At 40.7% G+C, this 23963-nt stretch overlaps 1 protein-coding gene across 1 annotated transcript in view; it reads right to left on the reverse strand.

The window, feature by feature from the left end:
* The window catches only part of VSTM4 (V-set and transmembrane domain containing 4), a 31684-nt gene extending 8250 nt beyond the window's left edge, over positions 1–23434 (reverse strand). The window contains exons 1-7 of the mRNA XM_056494805.1: positions 23258–23434; positions 17603–18001; positions 14173–14241; positions 13279–13386; positions 10751–10784; positions 5874–5986; positions 4981–5042 (exon numbers count right to left, since the gene is read on the reverse strand). Of these exons, the coding sequence (XP_056350780.1) occupies positions 4981–5042; positions 5874–5986; positions 10751–10784; positions 13279–13386; positions 14173–14241; positions 17603–18001; positions 23258–23312 (840 nt within the window). The 5' untranslated portion in view covers positions 23313–23434. The remainder of the gene's footprint in view (positions 1–4980; positions 5043–5873; positions 5987–10750; positions 10785–13278; positions 13387–14172; positions 14242–17602; positions 18002–23257) is intronic.
* Between the last annotated feature and the right edge of the window lie 529 nt (positions 23435–23963).

The following is a 23963-nucleotide window of genomic DNA, read 5'->3' on the forward strand; positions in this document are numbered from 1 at the left end:
CCTCTAGAAATCCATCTATTGGCCAATAAGAGTGCTGAAGTATCAAGAGAGATATTCAGTGCCAAAGCTAAGAAATATGACATTGGAAAATATGAAGAGTAGTAATTATGTATTTTAGTGGTATTATCAGTTAAAAATGGCAGGTATTTTCCAATTAAGATGCCTATTTTTTACTCCCTATAGCATAAAATGTTTCCTATGCTCCCTGAGAACAATATCTACAACAATTTGTGAAGACTCTTTCACCACTGCATCTAAATTTTGCTATTGAATCCCATAGAAGTTATAATTACAGAGTCAGGGACGAAGATGATTTGATAAGTCCCACTGAAGAAGTTTTGGGAGAAGAGCATCCTCACCTTTGCTAATGCTCTATTGCTTTTACAGATGCAGTTATTCCTAGATTCTAATCCAGCATTGCTGGAAATCAGGCTGATTCCTTCTTATCACTCAAAAAGCCAACAAAGTAATTAAAAGTTTTCACTTCACTGGTGACACTTTTGTTACTCCAAATGTGTCATCACACAAAAATCATCTCTACTGTGGGATTTTGTAAATACACAAGTCTCAACCCAGATCCAACAAAAAATTTTACATATTTATACAAATTATTCCTTCTTGGGGTAAAGACAGCAACTGCAATCTGAATGAGGAAGCAAGCATAACACAGTAGCTTTGAGTATTTTGAATTCCAAGTGTCAACCTGAATGTGCAAGTGATATTCATGACCTATGGATATCTCACATCCTATGGAGAAACTGAAAAAAAAAAGAATTATTCATCTTACAGAGAGAGGAATTATGAGGACTAAATGGAAAAAAAATAACAGGGAGTCAAGGGAAAAACTTTTCACTACTGCTTTGTATATCATATGCATGGTCTTACTGGAAGTCTGTGGAGATCAATGATGCCAATCAATAATTAAGAAATTGGGAGTTTAAATCATTGCTCATTGTTGCACACTGTGGAGGAAACAACTCTTCTAACAGAGGGTGGCACAGCTTTTAATTTAAGTCATCCAATAGAAGGGAAGACTTGCCTGTTCCCAGCTTCAGAATTCACAAATTATTAGCAGATGTACTTCCCTTTTCTTTCTCAAGAAAAGGGCCAATGGTACCTACAGTTAAGACTATTGAGGAATCCCACCAGTTGTGCAAAATACTGACTGCTAGAAATTTCCCTCCACCTTAGATAACCATAATCCCTTCCTGTTTCTCAAGCAGCTTTTACATCATCATCATCAAAAGCAGATCTCAGCAACCGTGTTGTGCTGAGCCACTGGTGATCCAATCCATGCTGAAAAAAACAAAGCTGTTTATTCAGCTCTACACTGTATGAGCTGAAGGCAGAAGGATGCTTCTCCTAAATAGCTCATTACCATGGTCCCTGAGAGGACTCTGCTCCAGAAGTCCCACAGGAACAGGAGGAGATAAATATACTTTATTCAATAGAGGTTATTCAAGAGGTTAGTCAGTGTAGGAACAGCAGAAGCCAGCTCTTGTGGACTGTGACAATTACATGGGTGTGTTTGAAGAACTAAGCCCAAGGGAATAATTTTTAATACAGGAGATATTTACCTCATTTCAAAGTGTGATTTTATATAACATAGCTGAGTGCACAAGCCAGTGGCAGAATCTGAAGGTTCCCTATAAGCCTGTATTATCTGGGCAGGTATTCCTCCCCTTAAAATTAAGTGTGAAAATGATGAAGTCAACAAAAATTTTGCATAAGTAAAGATGTGAAGATTTTATCCAACCTGAAGTCACATCCTTTCCATTGGTTGTAGTGAATCACATAGGAGCTCCTAAGATTGATGGTTTAAACCTTCATGAAAAGACAGTAAAGCCTTTTCATTTAGATGATGTTGTGTAACTGACACTCTTGGGCTATGACAGCTAATCTCTAGGAGGCAATGAAAGGCTTGCCAGAAAATTTGGTTGAGGAAGCAGAAGATTTATCTCTACCAACTCAAAGGGCTAAATACTTAAGGCAAGAACAGAACAGCCCATAGAGAGAAGAGTTTGTGGGCCCCCAGAATTTTCTTCTTTGTAATGACTCTCTGTGCTTCTTGCATGCCATAAAAAACATCCCTTTCTGCATTTCAGCAACTCTAATTCCTTTGATCTGTACACATTTCTCATTGATACTAATAGAGAATGACACTGATGGGGAATATTTTTGCAACAGGGGGAGCATAGAATTGTTATTCTGGCTAAAGCAAAAGCAATATGACTTAGGCAGAGTATTTAAAAGGCTTTACTCAAAGCTGTGCAATTGAACTTGGTATTAGGCTTTCTCTCATTCTCTCTTTTTTTTTAATTTTCATTGAGATTATGTCCATATTTTATCCAGGTTATTGTGTTCTTTTAAAATTATACTGCAACCCACTCTAGCACGTTAACAACAAAAGAAATTCTCTAGCTTATTATAAACATCTTTTAAGAAACCAAAAGCATATGTCCTCTGGAAATAATTTTGCTGGTATTTAGGCTATTACAAAAAAATTTCCCAAAACACTGGAATTATTTTGTAATGTTCCTTTACACTCTATCTTGTTAGCTGAGGTTTTCTAGAATATTCTCCTGGTGCCCCAATATAGTCCCTTCCTTGGGTTGCACAGGGAAACTGCAGAAACTCCAGAAACTCAGCAATTTGTGTCTGTCTTTGCAGTAGTGATTACGTGGTTAAGTGTGTGCCATCAGTGAAAAAAGACCTAGTATAGACACCAGCTGTGCAATCATTATAGCTGGAAAGAAAAGGTTATTTTATCCTGCAGAGATTTGGCAGGATGCTGATACATTTTTTTGCCCCAAAGCAGATGGAACATTTAAAATCTGAGAATTTTTTTAGAATTAAAATGGGGAGACAAGTTTTCTAAAAATAATAAAAAAAGTTTCATTTAGATGTATTTGATATGTCTTTTTCTCTGTATTTTCTGAATTTTTAATTTCTTTTTCATTTAAAGGATCTTTCTTTAAATTTCTTTAACTTCAATTATTTTCATTTTCCTCACTGAAAAAAAAAGTAGTTTAAAAGCAAAAAGTATGTTATGTTTTTTCCTGAGAATACAAAACCATAGCCAACTGTGTTGTAAAAAGAGGCAAGAAGTACAGAATTGGTAAACTGCTCTGGGAAGTGCCCTACTCAGTTTCTGAATGTGCCTTATAGACTGACCTTGGTTTAGTTTACTTTGTCCCTTAATGCACTTTATTGCTAGGAGAGTCCATATTTGTTGGATCACTTTTTAACTTAAAACTAAGTCATGTCCATAGATTGTGTACTTTCTGTGGGCTGCTACATCCCTCCAAGGTGGACTCTGAGGTGAAACATGAAAGGGAAGAGAGCAACATATGGAAACATCTGCCAGACTCAAGTCCAACAGCAAGGCATTAAAACAGAGTTTGCAGTCTGCATGCAGCATGTGGATCCTCAGTTGTGCTAGAGGAGCCAAAGTTGATTTTGTTGTTTGAAAAGGCTTTATTCCTGCTCACCTCCAGTGTTTGGACCTTGACTGGTGCTGTGTAGCAGGAAGGAAAGAGCCAACAGCTATTTGAGGGCTATCCTTGGAATTATTCCAGAAAGAAGAAGCATCTGGAAACAGATTTCCTTCAAGTTCAGCATGAGTTGATGTGCCTTATTGACCTGCAGGAAGAGTTTGAGTGCTTTAACTGGTGAGAGCTTTTCCTAAGAGGGTTGAAGACTGCCTGATTACTGATGTGCCCAGTATTTATACTGTGTGCATAGCAAAGGGTGGCTGTCACCCCTGGTGCCAAATGCTCTCATCTGGGTCTTTGCCCTCTATGCATAGCTCTATCCTGCCACAATTACCTATGTCAATATAAGGCCTTTTACATGGAGTTTTAAAACCCTGCCTCTTCCTCTACCAAAGCCTGACCTGTATGAGCAGAGTCTGGCCAAGGGGCAATCCCAGCAGGATCAGCAGAGGAATGATGAGCTCCATATCCAAGCAGTAAAATTGCCTAAGGTTTTAGCTGAACTGTTCTCATTATGCCCAGGTACTCAGGATTGTAAAAGGTAGGGGTTATTTACTGACAATTGGTGGGAAGGTTCCCAATTCTAAGCCTCATCTGAAAGTGAAACCATCACATGGTATTTGAGTTATTCCAGTGGCGTAACTGTAGACACCCACCTTTACCCAATATAGCAAGCTGGTCTCTCTGGGATCTCTATTGCCAGAGAAGGAAGAAAGGATTCCCAAAAGCCAACTCAGAGCAGTAGTCTGAACTACTAGGAGCATCAGGGTCTGACTCTAACTCATCTCTCTTTCTATTGCCTACACAGGGAGCATAGCAGACCACTGCAGCTACAGGCATCTGAAATGAGCTGGTATAAAACTCTGTCACTCTATTACCACTTTGTTACAAAAGCAGAGAAACATCTCACCATCCATCTGATTTGTCTGGCATCTTGTACTGTATCTTGTATCTGCAAGGGTATTTTTCAAACAGAAACTCATTCCCAAGAAAAACTGTTATATGAAGGGTTTTTTCCTTAGTATGAAGTGTATCTATCCATCTTACTCCTGAAATTCAAGGCATTTCTGACTTACAGCAGTGAAGTGCAGAATAAGGCTCCCCATTTCTCACTTGAAAAGTCTAAAAGAAGTGTGAACAGTACAGTTATGATTCTGTCAATAACTGGTAATTTTTTCCAAAATACCAGCTGCCTGGAGCACATGAGACTGAATACCAGGCTTCATTTAAGGACAGGCCAAGTTTGTAGATATGACAACTGTTAGAAAGCTGGAAAACATAATCCAGTGTAACATAATGCTCAAAATGAAAAGAACCAAGATAATTCCTCACTTGAAAAATTATTACTTAAAAAAAAAAAAAAAAAATACTTGTACGATTTTTTAAGGCAATTTATAATATCTGAACCTAGAGTTCTGGCAACATTACAGCATTTATATTGAGAGAGAAGAATATGCAGAAAATTATGTCATAGAAAATTACTTACTAGGATCAATTTTCTTTGAGGTTTCAAGAGCTTGGGCTTCGGGAAATTATTGGCAATTGGAGCTACAAAAATAAATATTAAGGGGTCATTCCATATTATCATCATCGACTTTTAGTTTATGTATTAGCAATTTATAAATTACATATTAACAGCAAATTAGAAGCAAATACATGTACTTATATATCTGAATTTAACCATATTTCAGGTATTTTACGAAGAAACATAATGAATGCTTTGAATTAGAAAAATTCCTAAGCTTAAAGAACCTGAAATTCAAAACATGCTGTTTGTATGCAAATGCTAGTGCAAGAATACCCCCTGAGAACTCATCATTTGTCACCTAACCCACAGTAAAACTTCAGGTCCTTTCTTTCCTCTCTCTCACTGGCTCAGCAGCATTGCTCAGAAGGTTCACCCAAGAGTTTGTGAGAGTGACCTGGAGTTGCAAATCCTCCTGGAAAATGAAGTCCCCAAGAGGCTGGTCTTTATCTGCTCAGTTTGCTTGAATTCCCAAATGCACCAGAAGTTTTAAAGGGTGCAAAGTGCTGGCTTCCCTCAGAATACCCCCAACAGGTAATTTAATTTGCCTAACCTTAATCTTCTCTGTGAGCAGAGTGAATATTGCTGCAGAGGCTACTCTCTCTCCTCAGTTAGTGGGAGCTGAGACCTCCTGCTTGGACTGACTGAGTAGCATCTCAGAATGGCTAAAGCTGCAGGGAGGTGACAGCCTGTCCCAGCAGCAGGTACAGGGCATTCCTTCCCTCCTAGACAGGAGCAGGAACAGGCCACCTCACAGGAGAGACAAAGTGCAGGATTCCTGACATCCCACACTCTGCTGTCCCTCCATGGCTGTGCTCAGGATCTGAAAATCCTCTGTGCCTCTGTTTTCATACCTTTTGCTGGGATGGCTGGTGGCTGCTCCAGTTTCTCCCTCTCTTTCTTTTTCTTTACCTTCTTAGGCTGTAGAGGAGACATGCTTGTCACACTGGTAACTGTCTCCCCTGAGCTGCAAAGCACAAGCCCACAAGTGAGGGGAAAATGAAGGCAATGGAGGGAAAGAAAGTTTGTCCCTGTCAGTTCATGCAAAGACATCACCTTCCACCTGTCTGTGCCCAACAACCTGCATTGTGATCTGGGTATATAATGAGAAACCTCTTAGGTTGGATAAAACTTATAGGGGGTTAGAAATGCTCTGGGGTTTGCATTTTCTTTCAGCCATATAGTATGGCTGAGAAACTCAATGAGTCTCACTCATCCTGGCACAGAAAATGCAAACTGTTAGGTTTAAACAAGACCCATTTCATAGCACCTATTCCTTAAAAGCATGTATGACCCCACTGCTGCACCCAGGATGAACTTCTGCCCACCTGCCCTCAAGGGTCAGAGGCTCAGACAGATTACAATAGTTGCATAAGCTCCCATGGGAAGTGTATGGAAAGGCAAAATCTTCAATGCAGATTCTGGGCTACGACTGGTTGAGAGACTAGGAGAGCATGCAGCATGTCTTCAGGCAGCTCACAAACCCACAGCTGCAAAATCTGGCTTCTTCAAGGGGGCCAGTGTGCCCAGAGAATATAAAACAAGAAGCTGTGCTCCACTCTCTAACTCAGCCATTCTCCAGTATCTGTGCTGAAAAGGTGCTCTAAGCTGTGAGGGAAGAATACAAGTTATGCTGTAAACAGACTCCTGTCCAAGAGAGCTTCTGTGTTTGGATTATTAGAGTTTAATTTTAAAGCTGGTTCCCCTAAAGCTATTCCCCTTGCTGCTAAAGGGGAATAAAATTGTACTGGCTTAAGTGGGAATGAAAGGAATCTTAACTTACAGCTGGGCTGGGGGGGGAGTATAAACCATTCAGTGAAGATGGCTGCAGTGATGGAGGTGGCTTGGTAAGCAGTCACTGCTCAGCTGTGTCTGCCCCTGGGCTCACCCTGGGGAAGGCTGGGGCAGGTGGTTGTGGCTTCTCTTCTGTGCTGTGAGCTCCACCACTCCATGGAACACAACCAGGGTCTCCACAGTCAACACTTATTTCACTGAATTTTAAATCATCTGTCCCAAGCTCCTGCTCCTCTCCAGATTCTTTTGCATAATGAAACATTCTCTTTATATTAATAGAATAAAATATTCAGAGTGGGCCAAAGGCTTAATGGAAGTTAAGATGTCACAGCTATTGCCCACACAAGAACAACAAAATTACAGAGATTACCATTTTACACAGTTGTAAATCCAAATGACTGTCACTACCATTGGTAAAATCACTCTGGATTTACACTTGTGTGGATTGTGTACAAAAAGACTCTGGTTTGCTGGTTTTCTGTTTTGTGTACTCATTCAAAAACATGGGTTTGCTGCCAAACTTTCTAAAAAGTGTTTAAAAAATAAAATATGTTCACGATTTACAAATGAATCACATCTTATGTAAACTGAGGGTAAGATTGAAACAATTTCTAAGTCTGCCTGCTCTACTATGAACCTATCCCAAAACAACCATTTGCCTCCATACTAAAATCAAGATGAACTGGTTTAAAACTAGCAGAAAATGAAATTTTCTGCCTGGCTTCTTTGTACAAACAGCATACTACCAAGAAGAAAGACTACCAAAAAGGAGATGAGAATGATTTTTTAAATTTTTTTTTTTGTTTTAATAATCCAAGGTCATAAAGGCAGGAAAAGTTAAGCTAAAAAAAAATATATTTGAGACTTGCAGGTTTCTTTTAAATGCCAGGGCCACACAGGGTTAACTAATTCTGGGAGATACAATAACTATACTTGCTGTCTTAGAACTGAGCTCCTCAAACCAAACAAGGAGGCTCAGAAAAGACTCCTTGGCTCTGAAACACTGTTTCTTTGTGAGCTTGTCTCCTTCTATGTCTAAAAGGAAAGTTAGTTTTTTATCTCCATCCCCTTCCTCAGCCCCCTGGCTTCTATTTCGACGGTGTCACACTGTGCATTTCTTGAAGGATCTAATGAGTGTTTAGAGACTAAGAAAAATACAGGGGTTTGGGGAAGTCACCTGTGGAAGGTGTGCAATAATCATGGAACAAGGGCAGCAGTTTCCCTGGAGGTCATGGCTGTTCCAAGACCTGGGAAATGACTAGAATTCTGGCTTTGCTATCTTTATTAGAGTCTAGGATGTGGAACTTTTCCTGTTGCCATCTAAGTCAGCTATTTTTTCTTGTCAAAGGTCTGCAGGGGGGTGACAAAAAATTCACCTGAGTGAAGTGGGAGTTACTTGGATATTTTCCAGATAGGAGAGCTGTGTGAAAAGTTGCCAGCCAGATTCTTGTTTTTGGTTCTGTTTGGCAGAATTTGCTACTGTAATGTGAGATTGGCACTGTGGAAACAAGGAGTCAAGATGGACAGCTTTCTGAGGCAAACACTTCATTTACCTCCAGTTACTTATCTCCAGAAGAACAGTCACTGAAGGACTAGAGAGTTCAGGCCAACACAAATATAAAAGACAGAAAAAAATGTTCCTGTTTTCAAAGCTTCGCCTCCTGGGGGTTTCTGGATCTGAAGACTGGCAAAATGATCCAATAGCAAGGAAAATAATATGAGGAAGGTTATTTAAAGAAAAGAAAACACCAGAAAATGGAATTAGGTGGAAAACTAAAAATAACTGTACTATTTTATTTAGGTAGTTATTTTTAAAATGTGGTAAAGAAATGGGTTTTGGTCAACTCTATTTTTTTTCCCCTTAATTTGTTATTGGTCAAGTAGCAAACCAAAACCTAAACATTTGCTTTGTTACACTCAGGAAATCTGGATTTAATTTTCTTTTCTACCACAGCCATTTTGTGAGACCTGGGGCAAATCACTTAGCCTGTTGTGCTTTAGATTCTAATTTAAAGTAAAAACATCATTCTGGTGTCAAGACATAAAATATTTTAAGGTGCTTAGGTATTACTGCAGTGGGAATGCAGACATTTCTTAGACACCAGACTATTCATGTAATTTTGAAACTGGATTCTACTCTGTGTTTGAAATATCACTAAGGGAGCTGGAGTTGAGCTTCTCTAATGAAGGCTGAATTTTGCACAGCAGTAATTTTAAATGGCAAGAATCTCATGCAAATTAGTTAATCACTTTGGCCTAATGGATATTTAGACAGTAGGTTTTGGGTCTAAATGTGTTGAATTAAGTTCCAAGACAGGGAATTTGCAGGTGAAGAGCAACCAGTTCAAAGGAAGTGATGGTTTGTGTTTTGAGCAGAGGGTGGAAAATAAATGGCACCAAGTGTGAAACATAACAATTATGATGCTGGTGACACTTTGATAGCTATTTAATTTTAAAGCCCAAAGTCAATGCACTTTAGGCATGCATTTGTGTGATTGAGGATTTCATTAATATAACTTGTCACACTGAAATACATGAAACTGTGTTTTTATCCATGGAGAATCATGCATTTCTTTCACTTTTAGAGAATCTGTTTTATGGTGAAGAAATCACACTGGCTTGTTTTCTCCCCATAATTCAGCCTCCAAAGTTCAGTGTTTGCAGCAGTATCACTGCTATCATCTACTCCCAGAGAGTCAGAGTTTGTAGTATGAGTTTCTATCTGACTGCCATGCTCCATTTTTTCAGACGGGTTTCATTGTTCTTCTCTTCTTATGTTCCCTACCAATATACTCTGATTTCCTCCCCATCTTCATTCTTTTTTGTTTGGTTGGTTATCGTAATTCCAACTTTGTCCCAGCAGTTAATAAAGAAGGGGGAAAGCAAAAACATCCGGAAAAAATGAAAATTACTGGGCAGTCTCTAAATTTTTGGGTGGTGTGCTGGCTGGTCCAGGTCACAGAACAAAGATGAATAACCATGAATAACGTGAAAGTTTTGGTTTGTATTGATCAATCCTGAACACTGTGCTGCTTTGTTTTGATTTCACTTCATCTGAGAGCCAGTTAGATTGAATACCATGATAATCCCATGAGAATGTACTAAAAATCACACTGTTGGAGGATTTAGGGTGTGCTATACTTGGCATTGAGTCCCATAGTGTCTAAAGAGACTATGAGAAACAGTATGTGATACCAAGAGGTTGGATTTGAACTGCAAGGCTAAAACCACATGGCTTCTGTCACTGAGAACTGGGTAACAGCTGTGCTTCTGTGTTGTTATGAGGCAACCCTCCTTCATCTTTTTTGTTTGCAAAATATTTGTCATGTATTTGTCATGTATTTTTACATGTATTTTGTAGTTCCAATCCAATATACATATCAGGAAAATCATCCAATGGAAATCAGTTTTATAGCCACACCATCAAAAAACTTTTGGCAGACAGTGGTATTTAAAGGAACACTGATTTACACTGCAGCAGCAGCAGAATTCTTCCCATCACTTGGAGTCTTCAGCTGGGAATAGACTGTGGGCCATGATAATCTGCTTTTGAACCCCACTCCATTCCTGGGTGTGGGAATCCCTGGATAACATTATGATTTATCCTATGTGCATGGGCAGTTTAAGTCATTACTATCCAATGAGGTGTTGGGGAACCCTAGAAACCCACACAGAATGAAAGCAGGCTTCTTCAGAAAGCAATTCAGAGCATCAAGGAGAGGCTTGTCACTGGAACACCTGCAGGACCTACAGGTAGATCTCCATTTCCATGCACAGCAGGCACATTCATGAGTCAGGGATCTGATACTACTTATGTGCCCATAAGCATTTTGAAAACATTACTCCTATTCTTCAGCATACATATAGCAAAAAAAAAAAAAAAAAAAATCCAGAGCTGGTACCTTGGTTTAGAGTAAAGAGATGTGTAATCTCCTACCTGTTTTGGGGGCATTTCACCAGGTAATGCTTCACTGTTAAAGAAAAGAAAAAAGAAAATGTGGCTTCACACCAACATAGTTTATGAGTTTCAAATGAGCACTGCAGACAGACCTGTGCTGCTGAGATGGTGGAATTGCCAGGTTGTTACACTGGGAGAGCTAGTGATAGTCACCATACATTGTATTGTGCTTTAAAATGCAGTCTGACTCAAAGACATAGCTAGTCTTGGGAGAGGAGAATGTGTTAAACAACACCAAAAATCTGCTGTGGAAATGCTGGGCAACACACATTCCAGTGGTCAGCCCAACCAAAAGACAGCTTGCTAAGTAAAAGCACAGCAGGCCAGTAATTTTACTTTGAAGACTTTTGTTTCCCTTGTGGTGCCCGTATTTATTTCCAGAAGCCTGAAATAAACCATTCACCCACAGGAGCCACGGCTGTTCCTAATCTAAGTCAGATTGTGGCCACAGGCATAAAGGGATCCCTTCTGGGATCAGATCAGAGGTCCAGTCCAGCCACCATCCTGTCTCTGACAGCTGTGTGTGTGAGCTGTGTAAATCCTACTCCATATTCCTCTGAGGCAGTAGTCCTGCAAGGACAGCTGCCCCCACTGCAGCCTTTCAGGAGCCAAGGTTATTAAGATGCTCCTTTGTGGCTTTGTGGCTTCCATGCCTCTCTTAAAGGACAGACTCTGGCTTTTCTGGTCAACCTATTGCCAATTTATATCTCAGAAGGATGAGAGAGTGCATCCCTGGGTCTTGATGTGAAGTTGAATGCAACACAGACATGCCCCTCCCTTCTCATTCTCTGTTCTTTAAAGGACCATGAAAACCAAACAGGGCACTTACATGACTATTTCCCTCTCTATGGGAAAGTTTTCATGTTTGGAGTTAGCCAACCTCTCCCATTCTAAGGGAGCTATACAGCTCCCAGGAATTGCATTTTGGTCCTAAGGAAATGGGTAACATGAGCACCAGGAGCTGGGATAACACAGGGACAATGTTTAAGCCAGTCAAGGCAGTGCTTCCATCTACATGTCAGGCCTTTCTTAAATGTACAGGAGAACAGTAATCCTTTGGGAGTAAAGGGATGCTCATGTACACTGCTGACACGTTTTTGACAATGCAAATATTCAGGTGTTTGGGTAGTGAATAAAGGTTTTAGCAGCTCAGAAGAACTTACTTTTTCTCTTTTGTATATCCTTATTCTATATTGTATATTATTTCAGTATTTTGCTGGTGTTGGTTCAATGTAAAAAGACCTTTCCTTGAAGCTGCTTGTATGCTCACAGCAGTAAATTGACAAAACCAAGCAAATTCTAACCCAAAGTCTGCTCAAGAAAAACTGGGATACATCAGTCTACTGCTTGTGGCTTCAGGGTAACTCACCATGACCAACATACTTAAGTGTGGGCACTCCCTTGGCACCAAACCTTTGTCATCACTTAACAGGCTAGGAAGAGTAACATCAATCTCACTCCTTTCTCTTGGCAAGCAGAGCTGTTGGGTTCAGTCAGAATCAGAGTTACTCTGCTAAGTGCACTACCAGGAAGATGGAGCCACAGCCTGAAATGTGTTTGTGGTCAGGCAAGGGCTTCTCCATACATCTATTTCTGGCTTTCTTCTATTTCTCACTTGTGTATTTGAGTCACTCATTCCTTCGTGGGGTCTGTGTAGGCTGCAGAGGCAGCAAAGCCATGATTCTCTCCTGTCATTAACAAAGCAAGTCATTAACCTTCTGAAAGCTTCTGTTCAGAGGTGGTCCTTACACTCTCCTCTGACATAGTAACTGCTAAGTGTGCTGGTATCTCATCCTTGCAGCTTCTGTGAGGTCTCCAAATAAACCACTTTTAAACTGACATGGAAGCAGAGCCTGCAGTGGTTACTCCACAGATTTGAAATAGCACTTATGTTTACAACAACACTGCTTTGATGCAGCCCCTTTGAAAAACCCTCTCTGAGGCAATGAAACAGTAACGCTTGATCTTGAAATATTATTATGAAATGACAGATTTGAATGTTGAAATAATGCTTTAGTTTCAGAAAATACTGCAAGTGAGAGACTGCTAATAAAACCCCTCAAATTCCCAAGAATACTGACAGCTACTCAAGAAAGGAGAATAAAATAGAACAGAGTAAAGATTGTTTTGAAACCCCTCTACATTTGGAGAAATGTGACTCATGCAAAATTTTAGCTTCTGGTCAGAATGCCACTTAATGATTCAGCACTTGTTCTCCCCTGAAAGAAGCTCCAACTACCTTCAACTTATTTTTGTGCAAAGGCAAAAGATTTTTGAAAAGTCCAAAGCAAATTTAAAGTTTTATTTCCTCCCTCCTTAAAAGGAAGAAAATGCCTTTGTTCGAATTTGGCTGGCAGAATTTTTTTCTTCTTACTAGTTTTATTTAAAATTACAATCAAAGCAAGGCAATATTTAATTTTCCTGCTTTCTCTGCATTCTCTTCTCCCCACCCCCTGCCCCCTTTTTGGGAAGGGCTTTGCAGTCATCAAGAATGGCATTTTGCTCACCTGTGGATCTCCTCCTGTTCAGAAGTGACTGACAGAGAATGACAAGTGTAAAAAGGAGGACACTGATGATTCCTATGGAACACACAAACACTGCGTACACGTACAGATCTGAAACCCAAGCAGATTATGATCAGTGCTGCAGCTGATGCTTCATGATGACAGGACAGAAAAAAGTTACATTTGCACGATCTAAACAGACTCTGGCCCAAAAGATTTAGGGTAACAGTTCAGAAGTAGTTTAACCCTACTAAAACTTTCCTATAGTTTAAAATGTGGTTGAAGTCTGCATAAATGCAAACATAACTATAACTGCACTTATGAGTTGTGACTTTCAGGAGCAAACAAAGGACTGGTTTGGGTTTTGGGGATTTTTTGAGGAGTAACTCAAAACCCAAAAGGATTTGGGTTATTTTGTTACTCAAACAGCTGTACTTTTTTTCTTTTTTTTTGTAACAAAAGTAAAAAACAAACAAACAATGAAACAAGAATAGTGGCAGTGGGGACAGTGCTGAGTGGCTGGGGAAGAAGGACAAAAGTTTGCAATTGCTTCTTCTGCTGGCAGCATTGGCTTGAAATTTTTGTATGATTTTTTTTTTTTTTTCAAACTGCAGCCTTCATGCACAGTCTCTCTTCATGGCTTTTATTCAGCTGTTGTAACTTATTTCCAGTGGTTGTTTTCCCATTGGCCATAACAGACATACAAGAAAGTGAAATGGACCCTCTTTTATCTCCCCCTTTTGTCTTCCATTCTCTTTGACCCCTTGTACTTTGTGGGATGATTTCTCAGGCAAGGCTGGGTTTGCACAGGAACCAGCAAAACAACTTTAGTTGTCCTGTCCATTGGACTAAATTAACATAATGCATAAAAACAGTAGCAGTTAGATGTATCTTTACCTTCAAAAAACTTCCAAGCTTCATGGTTTTTCTTGAAAGTGGGATGATCAATAGATTTTGATGAAATCACTGAAAAAAACCAAACAAGATATGACAAAAATTTAAAAATAGTTGGCATAAAAAGTTTGAACCTCTTGAAGTAAATGTATTCTGCCTTAGACTTCAGTGCCCCAAGATCTTGTTTTGTGTAATTGCCCTTTGATGGAACAGTTCAGCTGCACAGAATTGTCCTCTCTGTTTCAGGAGGATGGATGACTGTCAATATTGTAACAGCTGTACAGCCTAGAACCAGAATCCAAATGCTCTGACTGATGAAACATTATTCAAAACCATGTTTATGCATGCTGGTATTTTTTATGACATCAGATTAGATAATGTCACTTATGCCAATTCCATGATTTTTCTTCCTCTAGCAATGACTGCAATGAAATGGGAGTCTGGTAATATCCTCCAGATTGCCAGTGAGGTCTGAATCTCCAAGAGAGCTTCATGTGTGGGGCTAGATCAATGTATATACAACTTTCAGGACTTATGAAATGTCTCTTCAGTTGTAATGGGAAGCTCATCCTGAATATTCTAACAAATTACTCATTTGTTACATGAAAGGATCAAATGTGTAGATTTTTGGCAAGTGTTTCAGGATAACTTCCCTGTAAAAAGGACTTTTGTTCATTTTGGGAAAAAAATAATCTTGCATTCCTGTATCTTGCAACACTTTTACTGTTAGGAAATGCCACGTGCAACTAATATTTAAGAATTCAGACTTTCTTCTATGGGAAATTCTGATAAATAAACTTCCCAACAAGACAGATTGTTGTGATCATCTACTTGTTTTTGTTGTCCATGCCAGCAGGATTATAGCTGGACTGCCTAATTTTCTACATTTGTCCTCCTCCAAGCAGTCTCTTCTCTTGGACTGTAAACCATTTGGAACACATATTGCTTTTCCTAAAAGATGTGCAGAATTCTGAGGGATTGCCTGATTGCAAATAATGTTTTTGGGGTACTGAATACTGTTCTCAGAATAACACTGATTATTTTGAGTTTTCTTATAGGAAGGGAGTAAAAGAACCATTTTCCATCTTAGACAGAAGACATTGTGTGGCTGGATTAGAAGACACTTCTTGGCAACATTGGCACATGGATTTCTCTTGGTTTTACTAACAAGATTTAACAGTAGCCTTCTTACAAAATGCTATCTGATGTCTTGTATTCACAACACTGAAAGGGGAAAATTGCAACAGGTCAAATTTCAGGTGGACCTTCTGAAAACACTACAGAGTTGCTGCAGTTGACATGAGTGCAGGAACAGAAACTGTAAGGACTCCATCTCCACAACAAGGCTTCTTTTCCAAAGAAATGTATTCTGCCCCTAAAGTAGAAGCCAGCTAAAATTTTACTGTCATCATTACAGAGTAAGGAATTGTAGCCAGTAACTCAACTGTTTTTCTCTAAGTCCAATATGTGTATTTGCACAAATTTATGTATTACAACAAAATGTATTTGCAACTTCTTAAAGGCCTATGCAAATTTACACAAGCAAACTTGCTAGCAAATAATAAAAGCTGAATTAATAGATTAATCTGTAGATACTATAGATCCAGCTGTCAACTTGCTTCAAGAGCAAGTTACATTTTGAAGAAGCAGAATTACCCTTTTCTTTTCTCCCTGGAAATCTGAGTCTTGTAACCTGCTATTCCTGTGTGAATGAATAAAAAAAAAAAAAAAAAAAAAAAAAGGAAGAGACTGTTCTATTTGTGCCTCTGCTTGATGTGCAAAGTTTTAAGAAATTTGCCTGATGCTTTAGCATGAAGATACTATTTTGAATTTGGGCATAACTGCAGATGCATTACTGGAACAAAATGTTAGGCAACTCAGCAGCTGTGATGTGGTGGAACACTGCTACCTTATTTGATAAAGCCCAAGCAGTACAACTTAAGTATCTAAATGCTTCAGGCAATTTGTATTGCTCCTTTTGATGCATCCTGGGTCTAACTGTAATATAAGTAAATCCCTTTGCAATAAAAAGTGTAACTGATCATAACATAAAATACAAAATGTGTTTGGAATAAAATCTCCTTGAAAAGCCCAAGTGTTACTGTTGGGAAAACTGGAAACTTTATCAGTACTTGGAAAAGAGTTACCTCCCCTCTCAAGTGCAGCAAGTACCATACACTCAGGGTGCATTAGCCAAATGCTAGCAAAGGTGCTCCCTTCCAGGTAAGTGGTAAAACAGTTGCTATGACATTTAAAGATACACAGTATTTCAGGTAAATTCTGGTATCTTTAATCTGGATTTAGAGTTAGAATAAATTTGCTTTTAAGGAGACAGGGTGGTTATGGTGTTTGCCTCAGATCCCCATGGGGTGACAACAACTCTCTACAGGCTGTCCAGTCTTCCTCCCTCATCTCAGGTTTTCTGCTCTGCTTCGGATCACTGGAAGTGGAGAGCAGCTGAGCAGATAGTGTGAAAATTATGAAGTCACGAGTCTCAAATTCCTATTCTGATTATATATTCATGACTCACCCTAAAAATCAGGGGGAAATATTCTTTAAGGACTGGACTGAAAAATTACAGATATCCTTCTTTTCAATAACTTCATTGATCTGAACTCCATGGTTCAGCTATGAAAAGTAATGAGAGGTTTCAGTGTTATAATTAGCAATAGCCTGAGAAGCTATGAAAGATGTGGAGCTACTCTTTGTGAGGAGGGTATGACAGGTGGTTTGACAATATTTTCTATTGGTTTTTCTTCTGCTGCCACTTACTTGGAACATGACAAATCCATGTTTCACTACAGGCATTTGGGAACTTACATCACTCAGTGAATGAGAAAACACTCTACACTGCTTTCTGGCATTATTTTTAGAGTTGTCCCAGTGAGAAATCAACTCTTCTGTTTATAAAGACACAAACAGGGTGGTAGTTTGCAACCCAACACTGATGGCACAGATGCTAAACAAAACTACCTCTTCAAAGGAATCTGTTCTCAAAATCCAACTTCACCCATCTCTGAAAGTGTGGGTGTGGTGGCATAATATTTGAGCTAATTCATCCCTAAAAGATGGCTTGTTTTCAACTTGGTTTACATCTGCCACTTGTTGCTGGTCATTTTATCCAAAGTGCTATACCAGCAGGCTTGCCATTGCTTTTCTAGCTCTGCTTTCTGGCTGCAAGTGATATAAACAATAGCACTGAAGTGATGGCAAAAGTGCTACTTACCAAATGCTGCTAGACTAGAATGAAGAGCAAAATAAACACCAAGAGGCAGGCAAAACACAAGCTGAGTATTATTTTTTCTTCTTCTATCCACAAATTACACTAAAAAATAATCTATGTTCAAATGCCTTATGGATGAAATTACAAGGGAAAAAAAAGGAAATCACAGGACAAGAAGAAATTATAGACCTGGTATCAGTAATCTCTCACCTCTTATTTCAGTAGCTGCTGTACCATTTGACCATGCTGTCCATTTATTTCTGTGTTTTCCAATTTCCTGTACTTTGCATATATAATGTCCTTGATCTGTCTGCTGGAGGCTTAAAATAAGAAATTTGTACATAGTTCCATGTTTCTCTTTAAGAAGATGAAGTCTTTGCTTGTGAAAATGATGAGTATAATTTCCATAGTACTGGACAGACCCAAACTTTGTCATTTTGATCATCAGATGCTCCTGGGTAGGTGATGCAGCGAAGACCCACCGCACAGCCAGTAAATTGTCTGTCTTTCTCTTTTGAGAAATGTGGCAGTAAAGGGTAGCATTATCCCCCTCAGAGTATTGCACTGTTGGTCCAGGAGAGACTGTCACATTTAAAGCCTCACAAACATCTGTAAAGGGAAGAAAAGATGGTGAGAATCCTCCATACTGCTACAACAGCACCATAATCTGTCCCAGCATGCAAGCCCAGAGCAGGCAAACCAATGGTGTCTGTTCAGTGTGCAGCAATCTAATGACCTTGGAGAACCTGACATCATCTGCCTCTCTGTCAATGTGAAGGATGGCACAGGCCCTCCTTCAGTGAGTCTGCTCGAGCATGTTTCTGTCACCAATCAATAACCTAGAGCTGACATGGAGACCTTGCTACTGTCACAGGACCAATTTCACACAATCTTTCATCAGTCTGAACAGTTTTGGAAAGCTGTTCTGTGACCAGCTCTTCCAAAGGCTCGCATCCTTCTTAGGACTTCCAGGCTAAATGGTTTCAATAGCCAGTTTATGCTCATTTGTTCCCGTGCCAGCTTTAAGCCTAAAATAGCATTTTCTTCTCTAGAGCTTACTTCCTGACTCCATATACAAAGCAATTATTTTTTTTGCTTTGTTGAGCTAAAGAAGACAAGCTCTTTTAGTCTCCTCTAGTAAAGTAGTGTCTTCCCTATTCACCCTAACAGCCCTTCTCTGCATTGGTTACAGTTTAGATTTTGGATTTGATTGTAATTAATTTTTTTTAATGGAATTGACTGCAGTTATAGGCACTGTCTGCAAAGAAATTCTCCAGTGTCCTGTGGAATACTCATAGTACTTCCCACATTTGACTGTGATATACCTTGCCTGATATATCCCAGAATTATCTTGTCCTTTTTCATGATACTTTCATGTGTGATTATATGTCAGGTTATAAATAAATAGCATACTTGAGTGTTTTCCTTTCTTTGTCATTTGCAGTTCAGTTATCAGGGTACTGAAGAAATTCTTACTAATCCCCAAGTATGTGACTTTGCTGTACTATCTTCTACTCTCAGTTTTTCTTATGTGCTGTCCTCGTCTTGTGCTGATTTGATAAGGTCACAATTTCAATGTGCATGCTTCTACCTACTTCTTTCAGACATCATTTGTGCAGACCTTACATCATACTGTTCCCTAGACTACCACAGGCAGACCACTGAATTCTCTATATCCTACAGTTTCCCATGTCCTGTTTAAGTATGTTCTCCTTGTCATAATCAAACGGTCATCTCAAACCTGGGTTAAATCCATCAGACTATTTTTTCTGACTACAAATTCAAATGAATCTGACATTATTAGTATGACAAAATATGACATGAGATCAAATGATTGTTCATTGTTCCATTAATTTCTGATTCTTGTCTTTAATGTTCTTCATCCTAAACCATCACTTAGACCAGCTCTTTGTCTCTCTGTTTTACTTCTAATGATAGCCAGTATAGGTGAAGGCTGAAAAAAGTGTCCACAGGTGTCCATTAGAGAAAGATTTCCCTTTCCTGACCTAACTGATTTATACTGGACTGATTTTCTGAGGCGTGGGAATCAACACTCATTTTATTTCCTTCCCAATGCACATTAAGAATGTCCTGATTAGTCACATCAGAGAGTGATCTATTTTTGACCAATGGTGTATTGTGGCAGTGTGCTCCCTAAATGACTTGTGATGTGTAATCTACCGGTGTGAGGGCATCCACTGGAGAGAGAACCATATTCCAGCAGTGAGCAAGCACTCCCTGCAATGCTCTCTGCAAAGCATGAAATGTCCTCTAAACTGTCAACTTCCTGTTATGTGAGTACTGTACTGTACTCAAATACTAATGAGAATTGCAACTCTGGGAGAATGATTTTTTCATTTCTGGACACTTTTCTAGCACATCAGCAAGGAACATTTTAACAAAGGGGATGAGCGTTTTGGCAGAGACTATTGTCTGACATCAGCTCCTGAAACACAAACATATATTTATCTTCAAAATAAGCAAGTAAAGTATTTCCTTTCTGTTTCTGAAGGAGTTTTTGAGACAGAGACACTGATTTTATGGTCCCAGTGAAGCAATGAAATGAATCAGTGAATTATATTACCTTACTTACAGTAAATCCACTAAATTAAAGAAGTTGCACTGCAAAAATTTGAGAAGAATTCTGAAAATTAATAGTATGATAATAATTTTGTGCCACTTCAGTCAAAATATCTACTTAATGGCATGTTTATTCCAAGTAGACATTATTTTTTTGTCATGAAGAAGAAAATCTTTCGTGTAAAGAATGGTTTGGTTTTTTAAAAAAAAAATTCTTGCAGAAACTACAGCGAAGCATGGATGAGGTTATTGATAAAATTATTTGTGCATTATGTTTGTGTCTGCAATTCATGTAAATGCCAAAGAAAGAGGTTATTTTGGATTGTAGAAAGCACAGAAGTAGAACAGGACATTGAAATTTAGAATTAAGGCTGAATCTCACCGCAAGCTTTCCAGGCATGAAACTTCAATTATTCCTCTCTGGACTTACTGGCCTTGGTGCCTAACCAGCAGAGGGGAAGCCAGTAAATGGCTGTATTTGCCAACAAAATAAGATTAAATTTTGAATGTTGTGCTGCTTAGTAAATAAGGAATAATCCTGATATTTTCAACACTTTTTGGGGTCCTCAAACGTACTTAGGGAACAAATGTTTAATAGATCATTTAAAAAATTATGGTTTGGGCAAATGAAAAACACAGACCTTTTTTCTACTGAAATTATGAAAATGTCGTGAAAACTGTAAAGAAAAACAATTATGTCATTTTCCTGACATGCGAATTTCTTTTTTGAAAAAGCTGGCTAGGAGTAATTGTGAAACAGTCTCAAAATAAAAGGCAAAAAGCTCATTGCTTAATTCCAAACTAGGCAGAACACAGTGCCAAGAAGTACCCAAGAGAAAATACAGAGGAAGTCAGATATGGTGATGATGGAAGCCTCTGTGAGAAGATAAAGCAGCATTCTACATGGAGACTCTGATCCCCTTCTAGCTGTTTACACTCATACAAACAGTAGTATTTTATACCTACTTTTCCTCATGCCTTTTTATAGGGACATATTAAATCCTTCATGTGCCTGATCAGTGGAAACCTATCTGCTTATCTTCCCTCTGTGGCTCCCATTGATGCAGCTGCACAAGTACAGCAATGGGGAGAGTTTTGGAAATCTCACACTGCTTTTACCATGGTATCAGCTCATGTTCAACAGGGTTGGGTGATGCTTTATATAAAGCAGAAAAACAGTACCCATTTGACTTTATCCTCCTACTACCATTGGAGGAGGAACAGTGGATTCTGAAGGAGAGTTCATTTACCTCCTATGTGGAAAGGAAAACCCTCATTCAAGGCTCTCAGACACTAGTGGACATGTTCCTTCTGTCTTTAGCAGGTACTGGTCAGCCCCAACATGAGGTTTACCCTTGTAATGGGCTCCTTGCCAAGAGCAGGAGACTTCACAACTTAAGAGCAGGCTTGTGTGCCAACACAGCACTGATTTTCTAGACTTCAGACTGCTGTTTCAAGCAAGGAATTACTGTTTTCTTCTTCTTCTGCCTTCCCAGCACAGTATGATGTAGCCGTTCAGGTGGAGCTCACCACAAGAGTTTCAGTCTTGTTTCTGGTTGGAAAGGGAAATTATTTATAGAAAGGGGGGAGGAGAGAGAGTCAGAGATAGTGATTTCTTTGCAGTGTGCTTAACCATCAAACTTCTTTCTGCAATGAGCTTCCTCAGTTGCTCCCATCCCAACATCTCAGCTGTTTGCTTCTCTGGTATGTTCCACCAGAATGTCTCAGTAGACTGTAGAGAGTCAGGAAAGGTGACTGCTGCCTAAGCTCTGTTTTAAAAAATCCCACTTTGAAAACACTCCACTTAAGCTCACACGAACAAGTCCAAGAATTAGCTAGATTTGGACTTTGCTGTCTGCCATATTACACAGCAAAACCCTTTAACAGCACTGTCAGGAGTACCAAACTACACTTCTAGCACCCAGAAACTTGTTTATGCCAGGGCCTCTCCCTTGTGACTACTGGAACAGTGCTAAAGGACTTACAGTGGCTATTGGGTGGTTACATGTGGTGAGCAGTTTCAGCATGGCTGTGGTTTTGGGGGAGAGCCCCAATTACTTCGGCTGAGATAAGAGTGGAGTCGTTCCTGTGCACAACTGCTCACAGTCCAGGTTTAGTGATGTATACTAACTAATAATGTTGTATGGGACTCCCTTCCTTCCTCCATGGATAATCTACACCCCAGCCTCCAGGGCTGCAAGGACACGGGGATATCTGGAGGACTAGAGGAGCATGCGACTCGGGTTGTTATCTTCTGATCTCAGCTTTGCACAACCAGAAGCTATGGGATGGCTTTTATGTGTGCTGTAGTTTGTTCAGTGAAGCTGTGTTACTGTCAAAGCCTGCTTTAGTTGGGTTTCTTTACAATTAAAAAGAGCAGATGAGCCAGGAAGAAGCAAAACTCTTTGTTTAAATGAAAATAATTACGAGCTGGCAAGCAAGAGCACCAAAAAACAAGCAGCTGTTTTCAGTTGAACAGATCTGTCTGCAAGTTTCACAAGTCAGAGGCTCCCCCTCAGAGAAAGCTTCTGATTGACTGAAGATGGACTTGAACCAAACCTCTGCCTCCACCATCTCCAGCCCTTCTGCAGTGGAGCTCAAACTCAACTTTTATTAGCCTTGAACGAGCCAGCTCCTCACGCCTCTAAGCTCGCTGCACCTGAAGTTCAGATCCAGACTGCGTCTGTTCTGCAGCTTCAGGACACACAATGCTGTCCAACACACCTTTGTTTTTGGAGCTGTAAGGGTCTTAAAGAGAGGACGCTTTTTACAAGTGACCTACAGGTTCCGTTTCCACCTGACGCCAACGGGAGCCTGTGGGAAAAAACTGCCAAATCTCCCTTTGCTTCGGCTTTGCCTGGCACAGAAGACGGCGGCGGACCTATCTCCATGAAATCGCATGGAAAGGGGGTTTCTTTTCTAAAGAGGATCCGATCGCTGCGAAGGAGCGCTGCTGCCGGGAGCGGGGGGGAGCGGGGCAGGGCCGGGCGGGCTGAGGGGATCCCTGGGTGGGGACCCCAGATCTGGCCCCGACCCCGGCTCTGGCCCCAGCCCGGCTCTGGCCCCAGCCCGGCTCCGGCTCCAGCCCGGCTCTGGCCCCAGCCCGGTGCTGCCCCTGCCCGGTGCGGGGTCCCGAGCCCGGCGCTGCCCCGGCCCGGCCCGGTGCAGGGTGCCGGGCCCGCTCCGCGGCGGCGGGCCGGGGTGCCTGAGGCGGGGCCGGGTCCCGGCGGGCCGGGAGGGTGCCGGTCGGTGCCGGCGGGCCGAGGGACGGTCGGTGCCGCTTACCTGGGGCCGAGGCCGTGGCCAGCAGGGCGGCCAGCGCCGTAGCCAGGAGGCGCATGGCCCGCGGGGTGCCGGTCCCGTCCCGTCCCCTCTGCCGAGCTGCCTCTCTCCTTTCCTCTCCTCCCCGGCCTCTCGCCTCCTCCCCGCCCGGTCCTCCCTTCTCCCCTTGCTTTTCATCTCCTCCCCTTTCTCCTCCTTTTTTTTTTTTTTTTTTTTTTTTTTCGCTTTCTTCCTTCCCTCCCTACTCCTTTGCGCTTTGCAGCGTCCTGCCGCCCTTCGGCTCTCCGCTTTTTGTCGCCCCCTTTCCCTGTCTGCACCATGCCTGTAGGGTGGCATTAGGGATGCTCCATCTCTAGCCTCCGGGATCCTCTCTGCACACACACAGACACCTTGCCCAAAGGACACGGATCTGTGCCTATGGGAAATGAGAAATTCCCTCTCTCCCCGAGTGTTCAGGTGGTGGCAGCCTGGTGCAAGGTCTGGCAGGCAGGAGTAGCCCATCGGCAGGCATGGGGATGAACGCTGCAGCCGTTTAGGACACCTGTGCCAGGACATTGCATACAGTGCTCTGGTGTTTGCCCTCTGCTGCTACAGCACCTACTGACCACTGACAATCAACCTCTAAAACCATCCTGGATTAATTGATGTAGTAGCTTAAGGTGCACCACCCCAAGGTTACTCTCCTTGTCTTCACAAATAGCACTAGGTC

Source organism: Oenanthe melanoleuca, chromosome 6 (genome assembly GCF_029582105.1).
Source record: "Oenanthe melanoleuca isolate GR-GAL-2019-014 chromosome 6, OMel1.0, whole genome shotgun sequence".
Classification (NCBI taxonomy): domain Eukaryota; kingdom Metazoa; phylum Chordata; class Aves; order Passeriformes; family Muscicapidae; genus Oenanthe; species Oenanthe melanoleuca.